Source organism: Cuculus canorus, chromosome 4 (genome assembly GCF_017976375.1).
Source record: "Cuculus canorus isolate bCucCan1 chromosome 4, bCucCan1.pri, whole genome shotgun sequence".
In the NCBI taxonomy this organism is placed as follows: domain Eukaryota; kingdom Metazoa; phylum Chordata; class Aves; order Cuculiformes; family Cuculidae; genus Cuculus; species Cuculus canorus.
The window spans coordinates 77,827,130-77,844,384 of record NC_071404.1 but is presented as its reverse complement, the minus strand read 5'-3'; the positions used below and the strand labels follow the sequence as shown (position 1 = coordinate 77,844,384).

Sequence of the window (17,255 nt, the reverse complement as noted above, 5' to 3'; positions counted from 1 at the left end):
GTACATGAAGTGACATTAATGACATGCAGCTTCACAATCCCGCTTGTAAAACCTCAGCCAGAGCTGCTATATGAATGCAGCATGCTACTTGTTGGTTAAGCCATGCCTAACCTGGTAGACAGCTATCTGCAGATAACTTCAGGAAGGGCTGCACAGGGCAGGCTACAAAGCAGAACAGGAATTTATGGCTAGGAAGAAGGAGGAAACATGCTGGAGCTTCATTACAGTGTGCTCACTGTTACACAAACAGCATCCTAAGACCACCCTTTGCCCCCAGATATCCCCCCTCCACCCCATTTTGGAACACTCATGTGGCATTCCAGCATCCCATATGATACCGGGAGAATCAAAGCCAAGCTGCATTTGAACCAGAAAATCACAAGCCTGAGTTGGAGCCCTGTGACAGGAGTATATTATAAAGAGTGCAAAATGCTGACTGAAAGTATGACAGGGAAAATCCCACATGCGCTCTAGCCTCCACCTAACTCCCTGGCCATGCCACGTGTACACAAGACCCATGCTGAAGTCAGGAGTTAACTGCAGGAGCAGAGTTGGTGCAGGCAGCAGACCCCACTGAGAGCAGGCCCCTCCACAGATGGTTCAGAGAAAGCCCAAGTAATTCTACCTTAAGCTTGCCCCAGTCCCTAGCACGATGTTAGCAGGGATCACGAGTTACAGATAGGCTTTAGGCGCCTGCTCTCTGTGCGCCTGAGTTACTCTGCTGTTTTTCCCGTTTGCTGCCACGTGTGAGCGGCTGAGCAAATTCTGTGTGGTTGGTTGGGTTTTTGTATTTGCTTTCCAGTCAGCTCTGTGAAATCCCTGGAGTCTTCTCTCCTGCGTTCAGTGCTGCAGCGTTTCTGGAAGAAGAGCTGCAGGCCAATGCAGTTGAGGTGCTGGGGCTGCTCAGCGCCAAGGTGTTGGCCACCCTGACTCCTGTTCTGAAATGCACACATCTTGTGAGCGGCTTTTCTGGCCTGAAGTCTCCTCCTCCGTCTCTTGTGTTCAGATAGGGAAATGCCTTTCTAGTAACACATGGAGATTGCACTATTTGTTTTCCTTGAGTGCTCTGCCCTGGCAGCCCAGTTGATTTAGCAACAACCCCTTCAGTCTCGCCTGGATTTAAAGCACTCCTGGTGTTACACCCTGTGAAATCAGCAAAGCATTTGTTCTCAGACTACAGTGCTTAGATGCCCAACTGCCCTCTGTTTTACCTAGGGATTAAAGCCGATGATGGGTAGGCAGAAGAAAGAACATCTTCCCTTTTGCAGCCTCCAGTGGGAAGAAGTAGGAGAAACTTCCTCAGTGGGTTTTCTGAACTTTCAGAGAGTTTGTAAAGGGAGACGGGGTGCAAAGCAAGCCCCTCTGCACAATATGAGAGAGAGGACACCTGGCACTGCCTGCAGAGAGGGGACTTCTCCCCAACACACTCTCCGTGCTGGGATGGAGTTTTGTGCCAAAGGGAAAACATAAAGCACACAGTGGAAAAGCAGAGGATTAGGGTGTGCTTCAAAGGCCTGGGACGGAAAGAAAGAGGTGCTGCCCTACACAGGCCACTCTATACCCCAGGACCAGTAGGTGATGTTCTCCAAAGAAACCTTGGGCAGAGGACAGAGTGCAGAAAAAAGTCCAAGTTAGCTTTATCTGGATTGGAGCAAGCAATTGCAATAGGAGTTCTGACACAAAAAAGACCCTGAGACTGTGCCTGTAACTTTTTATTTAACAAATTAAGAAAATTAGCTACAATCACCTTCACAATAGTTCCCTTCTGAGTTGACACATGGCTGCACAATATGCTGCCAACATTCAAAACAATTCCCCAGGTCATTTTCTGCAAGACTGTTGGGAATCTTTGTCGGGTTCCTTTGAGCAGTGGCTTGATCTTTGGGGAGAAATAGAAATCGCAGGGACCCAGGTCTGGCAAATAGAGTGGGTGCTGAAACACAGTAAGGTTGTCACTAGCTATAAACTGCTTCACAGCAAATCATTTTGGGCTGACACAATGTCTTGATGTTCACTCACTGTTCACTCTTTGCACATCATTGACGTTTTCTGACCAAAGGTAGATAAACATCTATTTGAACGCGTCTACTCGCACTGAATGAGGCGGTTGACCTGAGCTGTGTCTCACTGGGACAGGTTAGAACATGTCCCATACCCATCTCTCTGTCTCTCCACTCCCACTCTTGGTTCCCAGGTTACAGGGTCAGTCTTGGGTTTTTTTGTGTCAGACATCATATGTACAGTCTCCTCAGAAAGTAGTTGAGATGCATACAGCATACATGTTCCCATTTCCAGAAGTTACTGCTCTCTGACGTGCTTTTGGGAAAGAGCGTTGCACCCACCAGGCAGCTCCAGCAGAGGCAGGGAGAGAAGAGTCATCTGCTCAGCCAGAGGCTGATGCCCAGAGGCATCTTTCCTTGTGGGTAAAATTAAGGGTGCCCTCCCAGCACCTGGCCTTGCAGGCTTGCTTGAGGATGCGGGGTCCTGCCCAGCACCGGCTCCCCAGCCCAAACTCTTCATTCATTTCTTGATTTGCACAGGCTGAGGTCAGACAACTGGCTCGTTAGTCTGTTTTCTTGTAACTCCCTAGAAATGCCCCAGATTTGATTTGGAAAAAAAGTAAATACCAGAAGGATATAGCATGCTGATTGTTACTCTTTTTAATCTTCTTTGGGAAAAGATACACCCTAGCCCTTGGCAAGTCATATCCCTGGCTAATCTCTCCTGTCATTAGAAGTGGCTTGCCCCTGGTTTTGGAAGTCTGAGAACACACCTCTGTGGCTGGCTGACTCAAGGGCTGCGTGACATGTGGTGCAGAGGCCAGCACTGTTGGCGCTTCACTATCTCTGTCCACTTTGGCTTGCACTGAACCCACAGGCACAGGTGGTTGTTGATGCTACATATCCAAAGTTATTCATTGCTGTAGCTGAGAAAGAGGTCCCGCTTCTTGCTGAAAAAGCAAATAGCAGCTTTGTCCTCCATTGGAGGAGGTGCCTGGCCTCAGCTCCAGCAGAACAGTACTGTACATGTGCTTCCCTGGGAGGGCACCACTGCTTCAGCCATCACACCCGATGGAACACACACCTGAGTCACTTAGGATGGCCAGGGAGGGAGAAAAGTGACTCCAATTTATTTTCACCAGAGCAAGGATTATATTGGTTAAATAATGACAACTCTCCTCAACCTTTCTAGTGTGAGCTGAAACTTAATTAAGTTATGAAGGGGTTTGCTCTTTCTTTAGGGAAGATTTGCTCTTGTCTCTAGCAGTTCATTCTCAGTTCTGCAAGCAGACAGCATCTTTCTCTTGCACTGTCTTTAGGGAATATATGTGTGAATACTGTTTGGATGGGGTCCTGGTCTCAGCAGTAGCCCCCAGTTACCCTTGCGAGCTAAATATTACAATGTCATAGCATAATAGTTATACACATTATATATGTACACACACCAAAGGTCCCTTGCATGGCTGGCTGAAACAATGTTCTCACCACCTTCCACCTCTTTGCTATCTATGGGGGAAATTTCAGGATTGGTCTGAAGACCACAGAGGACTAGAGCTGGACTCCCAAGAAAAGTCCTCTGTCTGCCTTTGAAAGGCAAAAAGAAAAAACCAAAAACAAAAGAAAAAGCTCTGGAGCCACAGTCCAGTTTGGCAGGAGGCTTTGAGGCGCTCCCAAAGCCTGCAGGCTCCGAGCCTCCCAGAGCACTGCTGGAGAGGGAGATTTGTGCAGGGAAGAAGGGCCAAAGGTCCAGCCCGCCCTGGGTGCCAGCTGGGGTTGCAGGGCCACATGTCACTACAGCATTTTTGTCCCAGAACGTTTCCTCATTTCAGCCTTCCCTACATTAAAAGAGAAGCACCTCTATCCCAGGTTAATTATAAATTAAGTCAATTATAAGGAACTCCTTGTACTATCTCAAAGTGATGAAAGGAGTTTGCTGGTCCCTTCAGTGGGATTTAAAGTGCGTCTCATCATTTTATTTCCGTCATTAACATTGACCCAAGCTGACAATCCCTGTGTTCCTCTCATCTCTCAGTGGATTACATTTAACTAGAGCAATTTATTAACTCCCCAGGAGAGCTCAGGCGTTGTGATTTTGGACTCGTTTCACTCTGGCACCTCTCCCTGTACCTTTTAAGTTTGTAGGTGGCAGACACCTCTCCTCAGAGTTAGCTTTATCTCAAAGGAGCTCTTTGAGGATGGCACTGGCTATTGTTTCCCACTGCCCAGCAGCTGACAGGAAGGATGTCTGTTGGTCCTTTTATGACTTTTTTAAGGCGTATGTTTCTTTATGTCACTAATTATGCAAAACCTTGTACTGAAGGACTATAAAGTAGTTTGTTTTGCAGCTTTGCTCAAATCAGTGGGGGAAAATATCTCACAATGATTTTGAGTAGGGTAGGACCAAGCTTTCTGCATCAGCCCAGTGTTCGTGGAAACACTCCATCAACCTTAAGCTGGGCTGGTTTAGAAGAGCTCTGCTCTAGCCTGACATATAGCACATTCAGCGTGCCGGGATGGTTTAGAAACTCAAGCCATCTGGAGTTCTTTCCCACAAAAACACGTGTGTGCCAAAATTTGTCTCCTTTGAGCCACCCACAGTGAGAAGGGCTTGTGTTAAAGCTGGTTCAAGTTTCTTATATTGAATTTTAGGCAAGAGAAAGCTGTCAAATGCCTTGGAAAGAAAGAGCTGATTAAAAATGTAACAACAAGATTTGAAGAAACATTAACACTGTCCGTTCTGAGCCACAAGAGACTGAGGGCCTTCAATGTGATGCTACCTGGGTGAAATTCCTTCTCCTTCCTGCCCCCTTCTCCTTCAATCGGATTAGATTCAGGGTTTATCTGAAATGAGTCCTGGATCATAAGGGCTCCCTTGCTTCACTAACAAGCTCTGATCTTCTCTGGGTGTTGATGTGCACTAAACAAAGATACGCTCAGGTGTAAAGCTAACATTACTGGGTCACTTTAATAACAGCAGCTGCATATCAGTATCAAATGCAGACAGATCATTTCATTGCCTCCTGTTATTGATGAAGGCCCTTTCTCAGATGGCTGAAAGGCGACATCTCAGCTGGAAGCTGAAGAAGAGCAAGCCAGTTGGAACTATGCACATATGGACACATTGAGAAGTACACTTACAAGAGGCGTTTCAGTAAGCTCTGCTTGGAAGCAGGAGCTTCATAACTGAGCTCTGTGGGCAAAAACCCTGCCCCTAAATCCCCTGAAGGCCGCAGTGCACTCCCTTGCAGCTCCTGGGTGGGTCCATGAAAAAATTCTGACCACAGCATGATGAAATGAGCAGGTGGTGAGGAGCCCTGGGCACTGCAGGGTGCAAGGGAAAAGGAGAGCAGATGGGATTTCTCACACTGACGAGGAGCAGGAAACTGGGAGAGTGATTCATGCCAAAGGCCTCAGCCATGACTCACGACACTGCCCTCAAGTCCCATGGGAGAGCAGAAACCCAATTCGCTATGTCAGTGCAGCCGCCACCACATCAGCCTGCAAAGGTGGCAGATTCCACCAAGGCAAATTCTCTGGCACTGCCCTTCCATGGTAAATAAGTCTGCAGCAAGGTGTGCTCAGCACCAGAGAGCCAGCAGTCAGCAGTCTGTTTGAGTGCACATAATCCCACAACACTTTTGGGAATCTCAGCCCAAGGACAGACAAGCAGCACACCTGCCAGAGCCTGCAAGATATCAAAATCCAAAGGAAGCACCACCACATCTGCCCTCCTCTTCAGCCACCTGCAGGAAGAACGAGACTTTCCTGGTGTATGGACATACAGATCCATGGCTGGCTGCTGCTCGTGTCCAGCACAGACCATCCAGTAGACAAAACGCCATTCAGCACTAAATCAACAGGCGAGCACCATGAAGAACAGCAACCTTGGGCTTGATGAAAGGCAGCAATAAGAAACCCAAGGAGAGAGGAGGATTGCAAGATGCTTGCTTAAATCATCTATTCAGTATTTATAAAACTGAGAGACAAAAAATCCAAATCACATGCAAATAACGCCTGAAGTGAAAGATCTGCATTTCCCTTGAGCATGCCATCCAGCAGATGACTAAGCCAGTTCTATTGTTTATGCAAGAGAAAATGTGCGATTCCCCTTAGTGATGCCCATCTGCACATCTCAACGTAGCGACAAGGCTGCCAGGCTCACTGACCTCCTGGAGATGGTATTTATTAAAGCTGCTGGCCTTGGAGCTGCCCTGCCTTGGCAAGAGCACTTCATTGCTTTTATTCTTCTCTGAAGTGTTTAGGCCACTTGTAGTGACTGAGATGTACAACTTCATACACTGCCATGTGGCAGCTCAGCTTTTTCTGGAAACAGATGTGTTTTGACATATACATATTATATGTTATGAAATAATATGGCTCATCCCCCTTCTCTAGAAATGAAACTTAATGTAGAGAGATTTCTGATGGGGTTTGTCAGCTTCTTGTGCTTGCTGTAAACTGATATCTCCTCGTGTTGTGGTACATTCCTTGCCTTTGCCTATGGATTGTAGTGACCAGGACTTGGGTGGGGAGAACAAACAAGTTAACAGGCTTGTGGCTTATAAACCTCCCACAAAAAATATGCTAAAACAGGGCTTTACCTTCTTTGTTGCTGCTGTTACGACTCACAGAGCTGGAAACTCAGCTGGTGAAGTATTTTAATACAAGGAGCTATCTAGGAAGGAAAAGAGTAAGGTATTTCCTAATGCAGTTGGACTGTTTTAGACATCTTTCCTTATGTAACAGTCAATCTCGTCCCAGTGTTGGCATTTCACGCTCTTCAGTAATACTCAGCGTGTCCCTAGCAAAGGCCTTCCTGCCTTTGGGGTGACTCGATGTGGCTTAGCAGGAGCACAGACACTGTGAAAGGGACATGGCCTCACTCAGACGCTGGATATAGTGCAATTTTGGGGGTCAAGTCCGGTCACGGCACAGGGTCCCACCTGGGCTGCCCAGCCTGCGTACATGGATGGGAGCTGAACAAGAGTGCTGGCATATCCAGGCAGGGATATGAAGCAATCTACAATGACAGGCAGGCTTTCGCTTGGGTAGGGTGAGAGGGAGACTGAAGCTGCACGAGAGGAAAGCAGTGATGGTACAGAGGAGGGACTGTTGCTGCCCCCAGGCCCTGCAGGCTGCAAGTGAGCAGCAGCACTTTCTTTTCCCTGGGGCTTTTGCTCTGGAGCCCCACTGTCTTTCCTAACCACTTGCTAGCTTACAATCCCCTGCCGCTGGGAACAAACGCTCCCCCATCCATGTCAGCTCCCTGTTTGGTTTCAGGGCTGGGAGAAGAAACAATAGTGCCAAAGCAGCAAGGCTGCAGCCCTGTGCACTCAGTCACCCCTGATAAGAGACCAGCCCAAATCCTTGTGCTCTAGATACCATCACCAGGCAGTGCGAAAACCACGAGGGAGATAAGGAGGGCGGAGTTCTTGTTATTAGAGGGAGCACAGCTCTGCGTCCCTGTGGCGATGGCCCTCCCCACTGAGGCCTGAGAGGTGTTCTCCAGACCTTCTCATTTCCTCAAGCAATCTCTTCTCTTTACCAGTGGCATGCAACTCCTATGCGAACTTTGGACAACCTGTGATAACACCTGTTGTGTGCTTGCCTGCGTCAAGCTATTTGTTCCCTGCTGAGATATTACGGGACACCAGGCCCGAGATGCACACAAAGGCAAATTCTTACAATTCCCAGTAGAATATTCTGGACCACATTAAAGACCATTAAACAGCTCTTCTGGTATCAGGTTCATCAGAACATTCCTCAAGTCTAGAGCTGTGTCTCAGGAAAAAGGAAAGGAAAGCCTTAAAGCAGTAACTGTTTTGCCAGGGGGGAGCAGCAAGGGGGAGGCCGCTGGGACACATCTTGAAGGACTTTTGTCATTGCTTCCTGTGGCAGCATTAGAAATGCAAACTGAGGCCAGCGCCCATAGACGGACATGCTTGTGTGGAGGAGCTCCTCAGTGGTTCTGATGGGTGTTTCCTTCACAACAGAAACTGTGACTTAAAATCCATTTTTAAATAGCTTGTGGCTACTGGAACACAGAAGGCATCTGCCTAGGAAACGCTATCACATGGAGACAACAGCAGAAATCTTTATCAGGCCAATCTGCCTGTGAGCAGCTTTGCGCTTTCCTTCAGTGCCATCAGAGCTAAAACAACTAATAGCAAGGTAAAGGTCTATTCCACAAACTGATCTTGTTTTGCTAATATTTTATGTACAGGCTGTACAGCAGGGGAGTCCTGGCAAACATTAGGAGCTTAAGCATCTGGATTTTGCCAGAGTCCAAGACAGCTCTAAAGTCCTATGGCCTTAGGGTTATTTAAACCACCCAGAAAGAAAAGGTTTGCTCTACCTGGTCAAATTGACTGCTGTAATGAAAGAGCATAACCTATGCAAGATCACCCAACTTAGAGAGAAGCTGTCAAACTAGGAGGTGCCATGCTTGGGTAGGTTTCAATGCAACAGTGCTCAGCACCAAGCCTCCTGTTCATGGCACTTAGCACACCAGACTGCTAACCTATGGAAGCCTGCAACGCTTCTCCAGCGGTTATCCAAAACTCACTCGCAGGTGATGTGAGGAGCTGCACCACATTTTCTCCACTCACCACCTGTTAAGAAAAAATCATTTAAATCATTTTTTTCTGATTTTGTGTCCTTTATACCTCCCTTTAGTTGTCTCCCTTCCAGCATTTGAAACACTCCTCTCCTTTTCACTAGTGGGCTTTTTTTAAGTCAATAATTAGGTGATTTGCACTAGAAGTTTCTTACCTCAGCATGTGTCCTTTATAAGCTTTCCCTAAAAGTAAGGTAAAAATCTATTGGTGTTTTTTCCCCTCACAACTGAACACAGCCATATTCCCTCATCCACAACATAATACTCCAAAAATTACCTAGCTTTCCTTTCTTTTTACTTTGCCATGCTGCCCCTCTCCAGGTGAGCTCTACCAAGACTCTCAGCTCAGAAGATAACCACCATGTGTGATAAAAACACCTTTCCCAGCCTCCTTTTAACCAGGTTTTGCCCAGCACTGTCCGTATATAAGAGGATGAGAACCATTAATTTCTTCAGGCGTGAGGTTGCATCTCTGGCTGAGGATGTGGAGGTCAGGGAAGAACATTCTTTGGCACTCTTAGAAGCTTTGGAAATGGGACTGTTACTGTTTGCTTCAATTATATTTATTTCTTAAGGCAGACAATCTGATTTAGTAAATGTTGATTTGCATATGCTGAAAGAAAGTGGTTTGGTAGCTTGATTTGATATAGTAACATTAAATATTTTTGCTAGAATGGTTCAAGTTGATGTGTTAAAATATTTTTCCTCTCTTTTTATTAATAGTAAAACAAGTTTTATTTGCTTAAATAGCCTCCTGTTGGGTATGAGGGATATTACTTTAGCTAAACTAAGAATTTAACTTTTAGTACTTTCCAGTGTGACTCAGTTCCAAAGACAATATTTTTTTTCTCCTGAAGGGCTAACAATTCTCTTTTTAACAGGAAAACTTAGGCTGGAGAAAATTGTAGAGTGAATTGGGATTTTTTCTTCTTGTAACCTCCCCCTGCTAACTTGCCATCCGATACTACTTGCAGTAAATATCGTAATGAGAAATTCTAGCTCTAACAAGATCTAGGAGCAACTGGGCTTGTCTCATTGCTTGTTAAAAGTGTGCAAGACATTCTTGTCACTGTATATAAATTATTTAAGAAAATGGCATTTGTCACAGTAGAAAAAAGTACGTTTTGTGTGGTGGACTCTCTGATGTGGTGTGTTTTTTTTTAATTCTACAAGTTCTCTGTCTCACTGCTTCAGCAAGTACAGTGACTCAAAGGATGTCCTGACCATGAGCTGAAGTCAGCAATGTACTGCTCTATGGCTCACCTGTTCTGCCCAACAAAGCTTTCTGAGTTGCATGAAAATCTCTTGGGTTGTTTGAGCTGGGGTCCCACCGTTGCTCCAGCATTCAGTCCTTGTCCAGAGGCTATTAAAAAGCCAAACCTGAAGCATGGCAATTTGTTACCAGCTTGCTGCTCTGAGATTGAGAAGCTTAGTGTACATTTGGTGTATTTGTAGATGGGCAGTTCCTCTCATATGGAAAGCTTTGATTTGCTGAGTGAGAGGAACTTCGTATCTTCAAATAATAGCTCTGCCACAAAACGGGACTCGAATTGACACACTTCCCATTCTGCGCTGGTTTTACCCTCTTCAGCATAAATCAATGCTACTTTAAAGACTAGTCTTGCGGACTCCTATGGTTTAAGAAACCATTCAACTGGGCTTAAGTGACAGAGACCATGTAGGTAAAGAACAGTGACTAACACAGACTTCAGCGATAGCCAAACTGTTGCGTCAGGCTTCCAGCTCACCTGCGCAACTTCTGCTAGTAAAGGCTGCAGCATGAGTCTGATCAGAGCCACAATTTGAGAACATAATTGAGGCCTTAACAGAAGCCACATGAATCAAGATCAACATCCAGCTCTGCTGCGCTGTCTGCCCTTAGCAGCCTAATGAGTGGGTGCGAAAGCATGTGCCCCAGGATAAGGGAGGTGGTGAAAAGATGGGGACAGCACTTTAAGGGTCACCTTTACCATAACTTTGTAAGGGCTTGGAGTTCACAGGCTTGACAGAAGGGGATAGGCAGATCCTACTGTGTGAAAAAACACTCTGCTACTTTGAAGGACATGGCTTTCAGAGTGTGAAGCAGTTGGTTAGAGATAAGCATTGGAAAGCAGAGAGGTGGACTTTAATCATCAGCCACCAAGTGGGAGGTGTGTTTTCAAAAGCAATGAGAGGAGAGGGCAGAGTCCTGCTGTGCATTAATCCAAGGCATGTCCTGTGTTTCAGGGTGGTGCAAAATCAGATGCCTGGATTGGGTGTGAGGCACGGAGCCACGTCCACCTGCAATGAGGAAACAGCAGCATGCATGGGTGTGGAAGGGGCCAGGCCGCCTGACGAGTAAGTAAGGAGGTCGGAAGCACTTTGAGACAGAGATGCTTAGGCTGCTTGTATGTGTATCCAGGGGTGGATTATTCCTGGTGGACTGGACCTATGACGCCTGCATTGCCTTGCCTGCCTGATGCTCTAGAGCAGCAGTGCAATTCCTCCAGGTGTGGCTGATTAAAGATCTGGCCCTTCCTTCCACAATGGACTGGAGATGGGTTTCATCCTGTCTGTTGCTTATTTCACCAGCAGAAAACTTGGAGGATGAGGCTCTCTGTGAGTTAAAACAGTGGTTATTCCCCCAAGCAGTGACTGACAGCTTTTAAAAGGTGCAGTGTGGGCACTGTGCGGTATTAGCAGTATTAGCAGTCTAAGAACTCCCCGGTATTCCTAGACTGACAAACCAGAGTGAGTGCACCCTGGATGCAGTAGAGAAAGGTTTTTGGTAATTTCAAACTTCATAAGATTTGCTTTATAATTTAAAAATTGGAAAAAGCAGTTTGTGCATGTCATCTCAACAGGCAAGCAAACAGTGGTCACAAAATGATTTCACAACTTGTTAGACTGCTGCACTAAATACTAGTAGGGAGAGAAAACTGCTCTGAAAAAGATGACAGACAAGGTCTGCAACAGTGTGCGGGGAAAAAAAAGCACTGCTTAGATTTGCATTACGGAGAAAGGTCATGGAAAGGCTGTAATATGAGAATCCCGAGGTAGCACTATTCTCTTCACTCTTTGTCCTAGCAGCACTGGAGATAGTAAGAGGAAAACTTTATTCTTTGGAAGCTGTAGATGGCTGTGGAGCCCAAGCATGCTCCCCACCAGACAGCTCTAGTCAGCTCACGAAGTTCTTTCATTTGGGTTTCTTCCTGAAGCTTGCTAGACACAAAAGCTCTGGTGGCATCCCTGATACCCCCATCAACAGGTTGCTTTTAAGAGCTTCTTAAAGCTAAGGGAAGGCTTTAGCGAGCCCTTTCCAGAGGGAGATTGCTGCGTGATGTGAATTGTGGCAATGGATCTGAACATGGTGGAAAAGACTCCAGCACTTTGCCAGGCGACAGCCACTTTGCATGTTGGTGCTGATCTAGGCTGTAACCCTGGGCTGGATCTAAAAGGAAGGAAGATTCCTCCTGCTGTGGGGGAGCCCTGGAGGGCCCTCCAGGTGTCCATGCCCGTGGCTCAGAGGCCACGTCAGAATTGGACTTCTGAGTTCAAGCTTGTGTTGTTCTGTCAAAGAGTGATCATTCACAGGACACTGCCTTGGTTTACTGAGCTCTTTCCCTTGTAAAAGGGAAAAAACAGGCTGGGAAGAGGCCACAACCTTTTGTGGCCACAGAGTAAGGCAGAGAAGCTTCCCTTCTGCGGGAAGGAATTCCTCCTTCAAATAAACCCCAAGCAAAGCACAGACCTCAATTAATGCTTGGGCAAGGACTCGAGGCATTCCCTAGCATGCATGTTATGCAAGGGTCAGGTTCTGCTGCCCTGATTCCCGTTCCTCCCTGAAACTGAAGGCATTTAGGCACATGCCTCAAATAGATGAGCAGTCCCACCTACAGCGCTGGTAAGCCCCAGAGCATCCCACTGCAGCAGAGCCAGCAGCCCCAGTTTCACAAGCACTGACACCCGCTGGTCCTCTGTCTGGGGTCATCCAGCAGTGGGAGCATCAACCGAGGCAGTGATGTACCCATCTCACATATCTTAGCTCTCTTCCTGCCTTTCTAAAGATCTATAGGAGAGACAGATTAGGTGCAACATTAATCTATTGCATTTTTTGACTGTTTAGAAGCTCATTCATGCTAAATCAGAGAGCAGAGTATGTTATAGGACCCACATAATCCAGTGAAATTCTTAAAGCCATCTTGTTACTTACAAGATCTTAGGAAGGACTGCACTGGACATCTCTTACCTGCACCTGCACCTGGACCCCCAGTCCTACCCACTCCTATCACATAAACAACTATGAGGCAATTTAGGGCTGGGGTCTCTGGGGAAATGCAGCTCTAGTTATGAAACTGCCTTCTCCAACCAGCTTGGGACCTGTACTGCAGCACACCTCCTTTTCTGCCCAATACAGGTTCCTGCAGCAACGCTTTCCATCCCCAGGTGTGGAAACAGGGCTCTCACCACAATGTGGGTACCACTTCCTAATCCTGTGGTGTGAGGAAAGGGATTGGCGATGTAGTAAGGAGGGGACAGTATCGGTGCTGCCGGGCAGCCTGGGGCAGGCGTGGGGTGGAGCAGGGCTGTGCTGCTGCCCTGCATTCCTTTCTGCATGGGCTGGTGGGCAAGATGGGCTGAGAAATGGAGTGGGTGTGCTACACCCTCATCTGCTGAGGGCTCTCCAACTCAGGCCCTCTGCGACAGCTGGACGCTCTCTGAGGACTCTTGCTGCAAGGCTGGACCTTGATCAGCTGCATTTTTAAAAGCGAGAGTCATCCTTAATCTGCTGGGATTTAAAAGGGACACAGTCTTAGGGACTCCCCAGAATTAGGCGGTGTGAAAAAGTGTTTTGCAAACACCAGGACCAACAACAATCTTGCTGTGAGCAAAAGCAAGCACTGTGCTCCAGTTGGGGCCAGGCTCTGAGCTTCACACTGGGGTCATCTGAGACCCCAAACACAAAGTCCCACTAATGCTGGTGGTTGTGGCTGCAGCAGCTGGTGCCTGCCCTGTGGCATGCGTAGGACTTGCCTGCTTCCAGCAGAGGAGTTGCATCCTCTGGTAAAAAAGTGAGAAATGGGAAGGAGGGCAGAGAGTCGCAGACAAAGGTTCATTAGATTACTTTAAGAGTACATTCTCCAATAGGTTCAATCTTTCACAGCATTTTTATGCCTGCCTCACTTCCTCTTGTGGGATGGCCACCAAGGTTCCATCTCTGCTGGCAGGGGATTCCAGGGAGCTGTCTCTCAGTCACTCTTGTTGCTAGTCCGGTGGGATGCTGCTCCGTGGCCATGCTGCAGCTGGAGGCAGGCAGGCAGCGCTGCCTTGCCAGCGGGCAGCAAGGCCTTGTTGACAGAGGACTTGCTGCAGGCCAGAGGCTCGGTGGGGAACATAATTGTGCCACGGGGTGCCTCCAGGAGCTGCCAGATCTCCCCCGAGGTGGAACTGCCCAGGTATTCCCAGGGCCGGCGCCCGCTGCTGTCCCGCACCTGCACCTGGCAGCCCAGCTGCAGCACCAGCACCTTGATGACAAACTGGTGGCCGTGGATGGCAGCCAGGTGCAGCGGAGTGTACCCACAGCCGGAGCGGGCATCCACGTCCAGGGCCAGCCCTGCCTGCCGTGCCGCTGCTGCCAGCTCCTGCAGGCCCAGCCCGTCGCCGTGCTTGGCCAGCCAGTGAAGCACAGTGAAGCCCGACATGAAGTCTCGCTGTAGGGCCAGCTCCGGCTCTTCCAGGAAGAGCCCCCGCACCTGAGCCCAGCATCCCCCTGACACCGCCACAAGCCAGGCGTGCTCCCGCTGTCCCAGTGGCACTGACAGCCCCCGACTTGAGATATTTCTAGGGGAGCTCTTGGAGGGCACGGTGCGGGGCTGCCGCCTAGAGTCATTTGGCAGTGACCGGGAGATGCCCTGTGCCTCCAACAAAGCGAGCTGGCACCGGATGCTCCGGAAGACTGGCAGCGATTCTGGGGGGCTGCTCTCTGGGGCTCGGGGCCCTGCAGCTGGCAGCAAGGCCTGGGATGGGGGTGGCTGCAGGGACCGGGATGGGGACAGCTGGGTAGAGGACTGTGGCGGGGATTGGGATGGGGGTGGCCTGGTGGGGGGCATCACACCAGGATCTGACTGCAGTGGTGGGTTTTGGTGTGGGTACAACAGCAGGACTTGAGATTGGGTTGGTCTGTTGGGGGTCAGCACCCTGGATGCCCTCGTTGGGGAGCGGGGTGGCCTGGTGGGGAGCTGCTGCAGGGACCTGGACTGGGATGGCAGCAGCATGGTGGAGTGCAGAACATCAGGGCCTGAGAGAAGCAGTGGGGATGGGGTGGCGGGGAGTTCCTGCAGGGATCGGGACAGGGACAGCACTCCTGACGTGGACTGGAATAGCAGGGACCTGGGTGGGGGTGGCTGTGGAGACCGGGACAGGGACAACAGCTCTGGGACGGATTGCAATGGCAGGGACTGGGGTGGGGGCGGGGACCGGCATGCTCTAGTGGGATGCTGCCCCCCAGGACCTACCATGAGTGGTGGAGCCTTCAGCGGGGGCATCCCAGTGGGAGGCTGCGGCGCAGACCAGGTGCTGTCAGGAGGCAGCATCCTGTGGCCCTCGGGCGGCGGCAGGGACTGGGTTGGGGGCGATGCTCTGGGGCACTGTGGTGGCGGGGAACCAGCGGGAGCAGGGTCCAGCGACAGCAGTGGGTACTGGTTTAGGGGTGACCCCCTGGGGCATCGCGGTGGCAGGGACGCAGTTGAGGGCAGCACCCCGAGGGGCAGTGACTGGGTTGGGGGTGATGCTCTGGAGTGTTGTGGTGGCAGGGATGCGGTGAGGGGCAGCACCCCGGGGTCCAGCGGCAGGAACTGGGTTGGAGGCGATGCTCTGGAGCGCTGCCGTGGCATGGACACAGTAGGAGGCAGCACCCCGGTGTCCGAGGGCAGAGACTGGATTTGGGGCGATGCTCTGGGGCGCTGCAGTGTCAGGGATGCGGCGGGAGGCAGCATCTTGGGGTCCGGTGGCAGGGACTGGATTGGGGGCGATGCTTTGGGGCGTCGCGGTTGCAGGGATGCGGGAGGCATCACCTCGGGGGCCGGTGGCAGCGGCACGGACCGGGACCGGTCTGTTCTGTCCGGGGGCGGCTGCGGGGCGCGGTGCGGGGGCGCGGTGCGGGCTGCCGAGGAGAGCGGCGGGGTCCGGTATGGGGGCAGCTGTGCGGGGGGCGGCGGGGAGCGGGGCGTCCCGCTGGGGCCCGGGGTCCCGGCGGCGGCGGGAGCGCGCAGAGCCCGGCGGCACTCGCAGCAGGGTCCGCCTCGGGCGGCGCAGCCCCCGGCCCCGGCAGCCCCCGCCGGCCGCTCCTTCGCAGCCTTCCCCGGGTCAGGGTCGCGTCGGGACGGCAGCGCCTCCTCCTCCCGCTGCTGCTGCTGCAAGTCCTCATCGAGGAGGTCACGGTACCTGCGGCGGAGGACGATGTCCTTGGAGGCGGCGGGCCCGGCGGCGGGGCGGACGGTGGCCAGGGAGTTGACGATGCTCTTGAAGCACTCGCGGCGCTCCCGGCGCTGCTGCTCGGTGAGCGCCGGGTCGCGGAGGAAGCGCTGGAAGTGGCGGAGCAGCGCCGAGTTGGAGGCTCGTCCCCCGGCCCCCCAGAGGAAATCCAGCACGGCCTCCTGGCTCAGCTCCCGCGCCATCCTCGGGCTGCTCGGCGCTGCGACCCGGTGCTCGGCTCTGCACCTAGGTGCGAATCCCGCCTCCTGCCCCACCGCGGCTCCCCGCCTCCGCCTCCGCCCGCCGTGGCGGCCGTGGAGGAGGGAACGGGGCACAGAGGGCACGGGAGCCTCTCCAGCTCTCGCAGCACCGCCAGGCGAATTCGCTGGTGTGGACACTCTTTGACAGTGAGGGTGGTCAAGTACTGGAGCAAGTTGCCTGGAGAGGTTGTAGTCTCCATCCTCAAAGCTCCACTGGATGCAGTCTTGCTCTGTGTGACCCTGCCTGAGCAAGAGCTAGACCAAACCATCTCCAGAGGTGTCTTCCAACCCGAACCACCCTGTGCTCTGTGACTTAGAAAAGCCGTCAATAAAGATACGTGAATGTGATGTGGTTCAGGGGAGGTGTTATCACCAGTGTATGGCTTTGTGCCCATGTACCACAACCACACACAAATACCAAGAGTGCCTGAAGTCAAGTTACATCTCCTGTCATCTCGGTATTTGCCGTGTGGCTTGAGGTAGGTTGGGCATGCTTTATACTGGCATGGGGAGCTAATGTTCTGTATCGCTGATGCCATTGCCATAAGCGTGTACCTTCCAGCTGAAAGGAATGGATAAAATCAGTGCCCTAGTGGCCAATGTGTCCTATATATAGCGAACAAGTTTCAGCCCCTGCCCCAAGGAGTTTGGGGACTGAATAGTGGATGGAGAGCATGGGAGAGGCAGTGTGCTGGTTTTTCTGTCTTACAGTGAGAGAACAGAGCCATGGAGGGACTGAGCTCAGTATAGGCTCATTTGCTCTAAAGAGGTCTGGATCAGGCCCCAAGTTACGCTCCAGAATCATCTCTGCTGCAGGCTCCAGGGTATCCATAAATAATTTTAGCTGCCTGTCATCTAGGCAGCTGGACTGTCCTCCAGTCCACTGCAAACCCCAAAGTGTGTGCAGTCTTCACAAGCCCCGGGCAG

At 50.7% G+C, this 17,255-nt stretch overlaps 1 protein-coding gene across 1 annotated transcript; it reads right to left on the bottom strand.

The window, feature by feature from the left end:
- Positions 1 to 10,963: 10,963 nt before the first annotated feature.
- On the bottom strand, positions 10,964 to 16,374 carry SOWAHB (sosondowah ankyrin repeat domain family member B). Its single transcript, XM_054065742.1, has one exon. It carries the CDS (start codon positions 16,269 to 16,271, stop codon positions 13,845 to 13,847), a length of 2,427 nt encoding a protein of 808 aa, XP_053921717.1. The 5' UTR covers positions 16,272 to 16,374; the 3' UTR covers positions 10,964 to 13,844.
- Positions 16,375 to 17,255: the final 881 nt, after the last annotated feature.

What these genes read in the sequence shown, in the direction of transcription:
- SOWAHB (XM_054065742.1), bottom strand. Translation starts at nt 16,271, where the DNA reads ATGGCGCGGGAGCTGAGCCAGGAGGCCGTGCTGGATTTCCTCTGGGGG.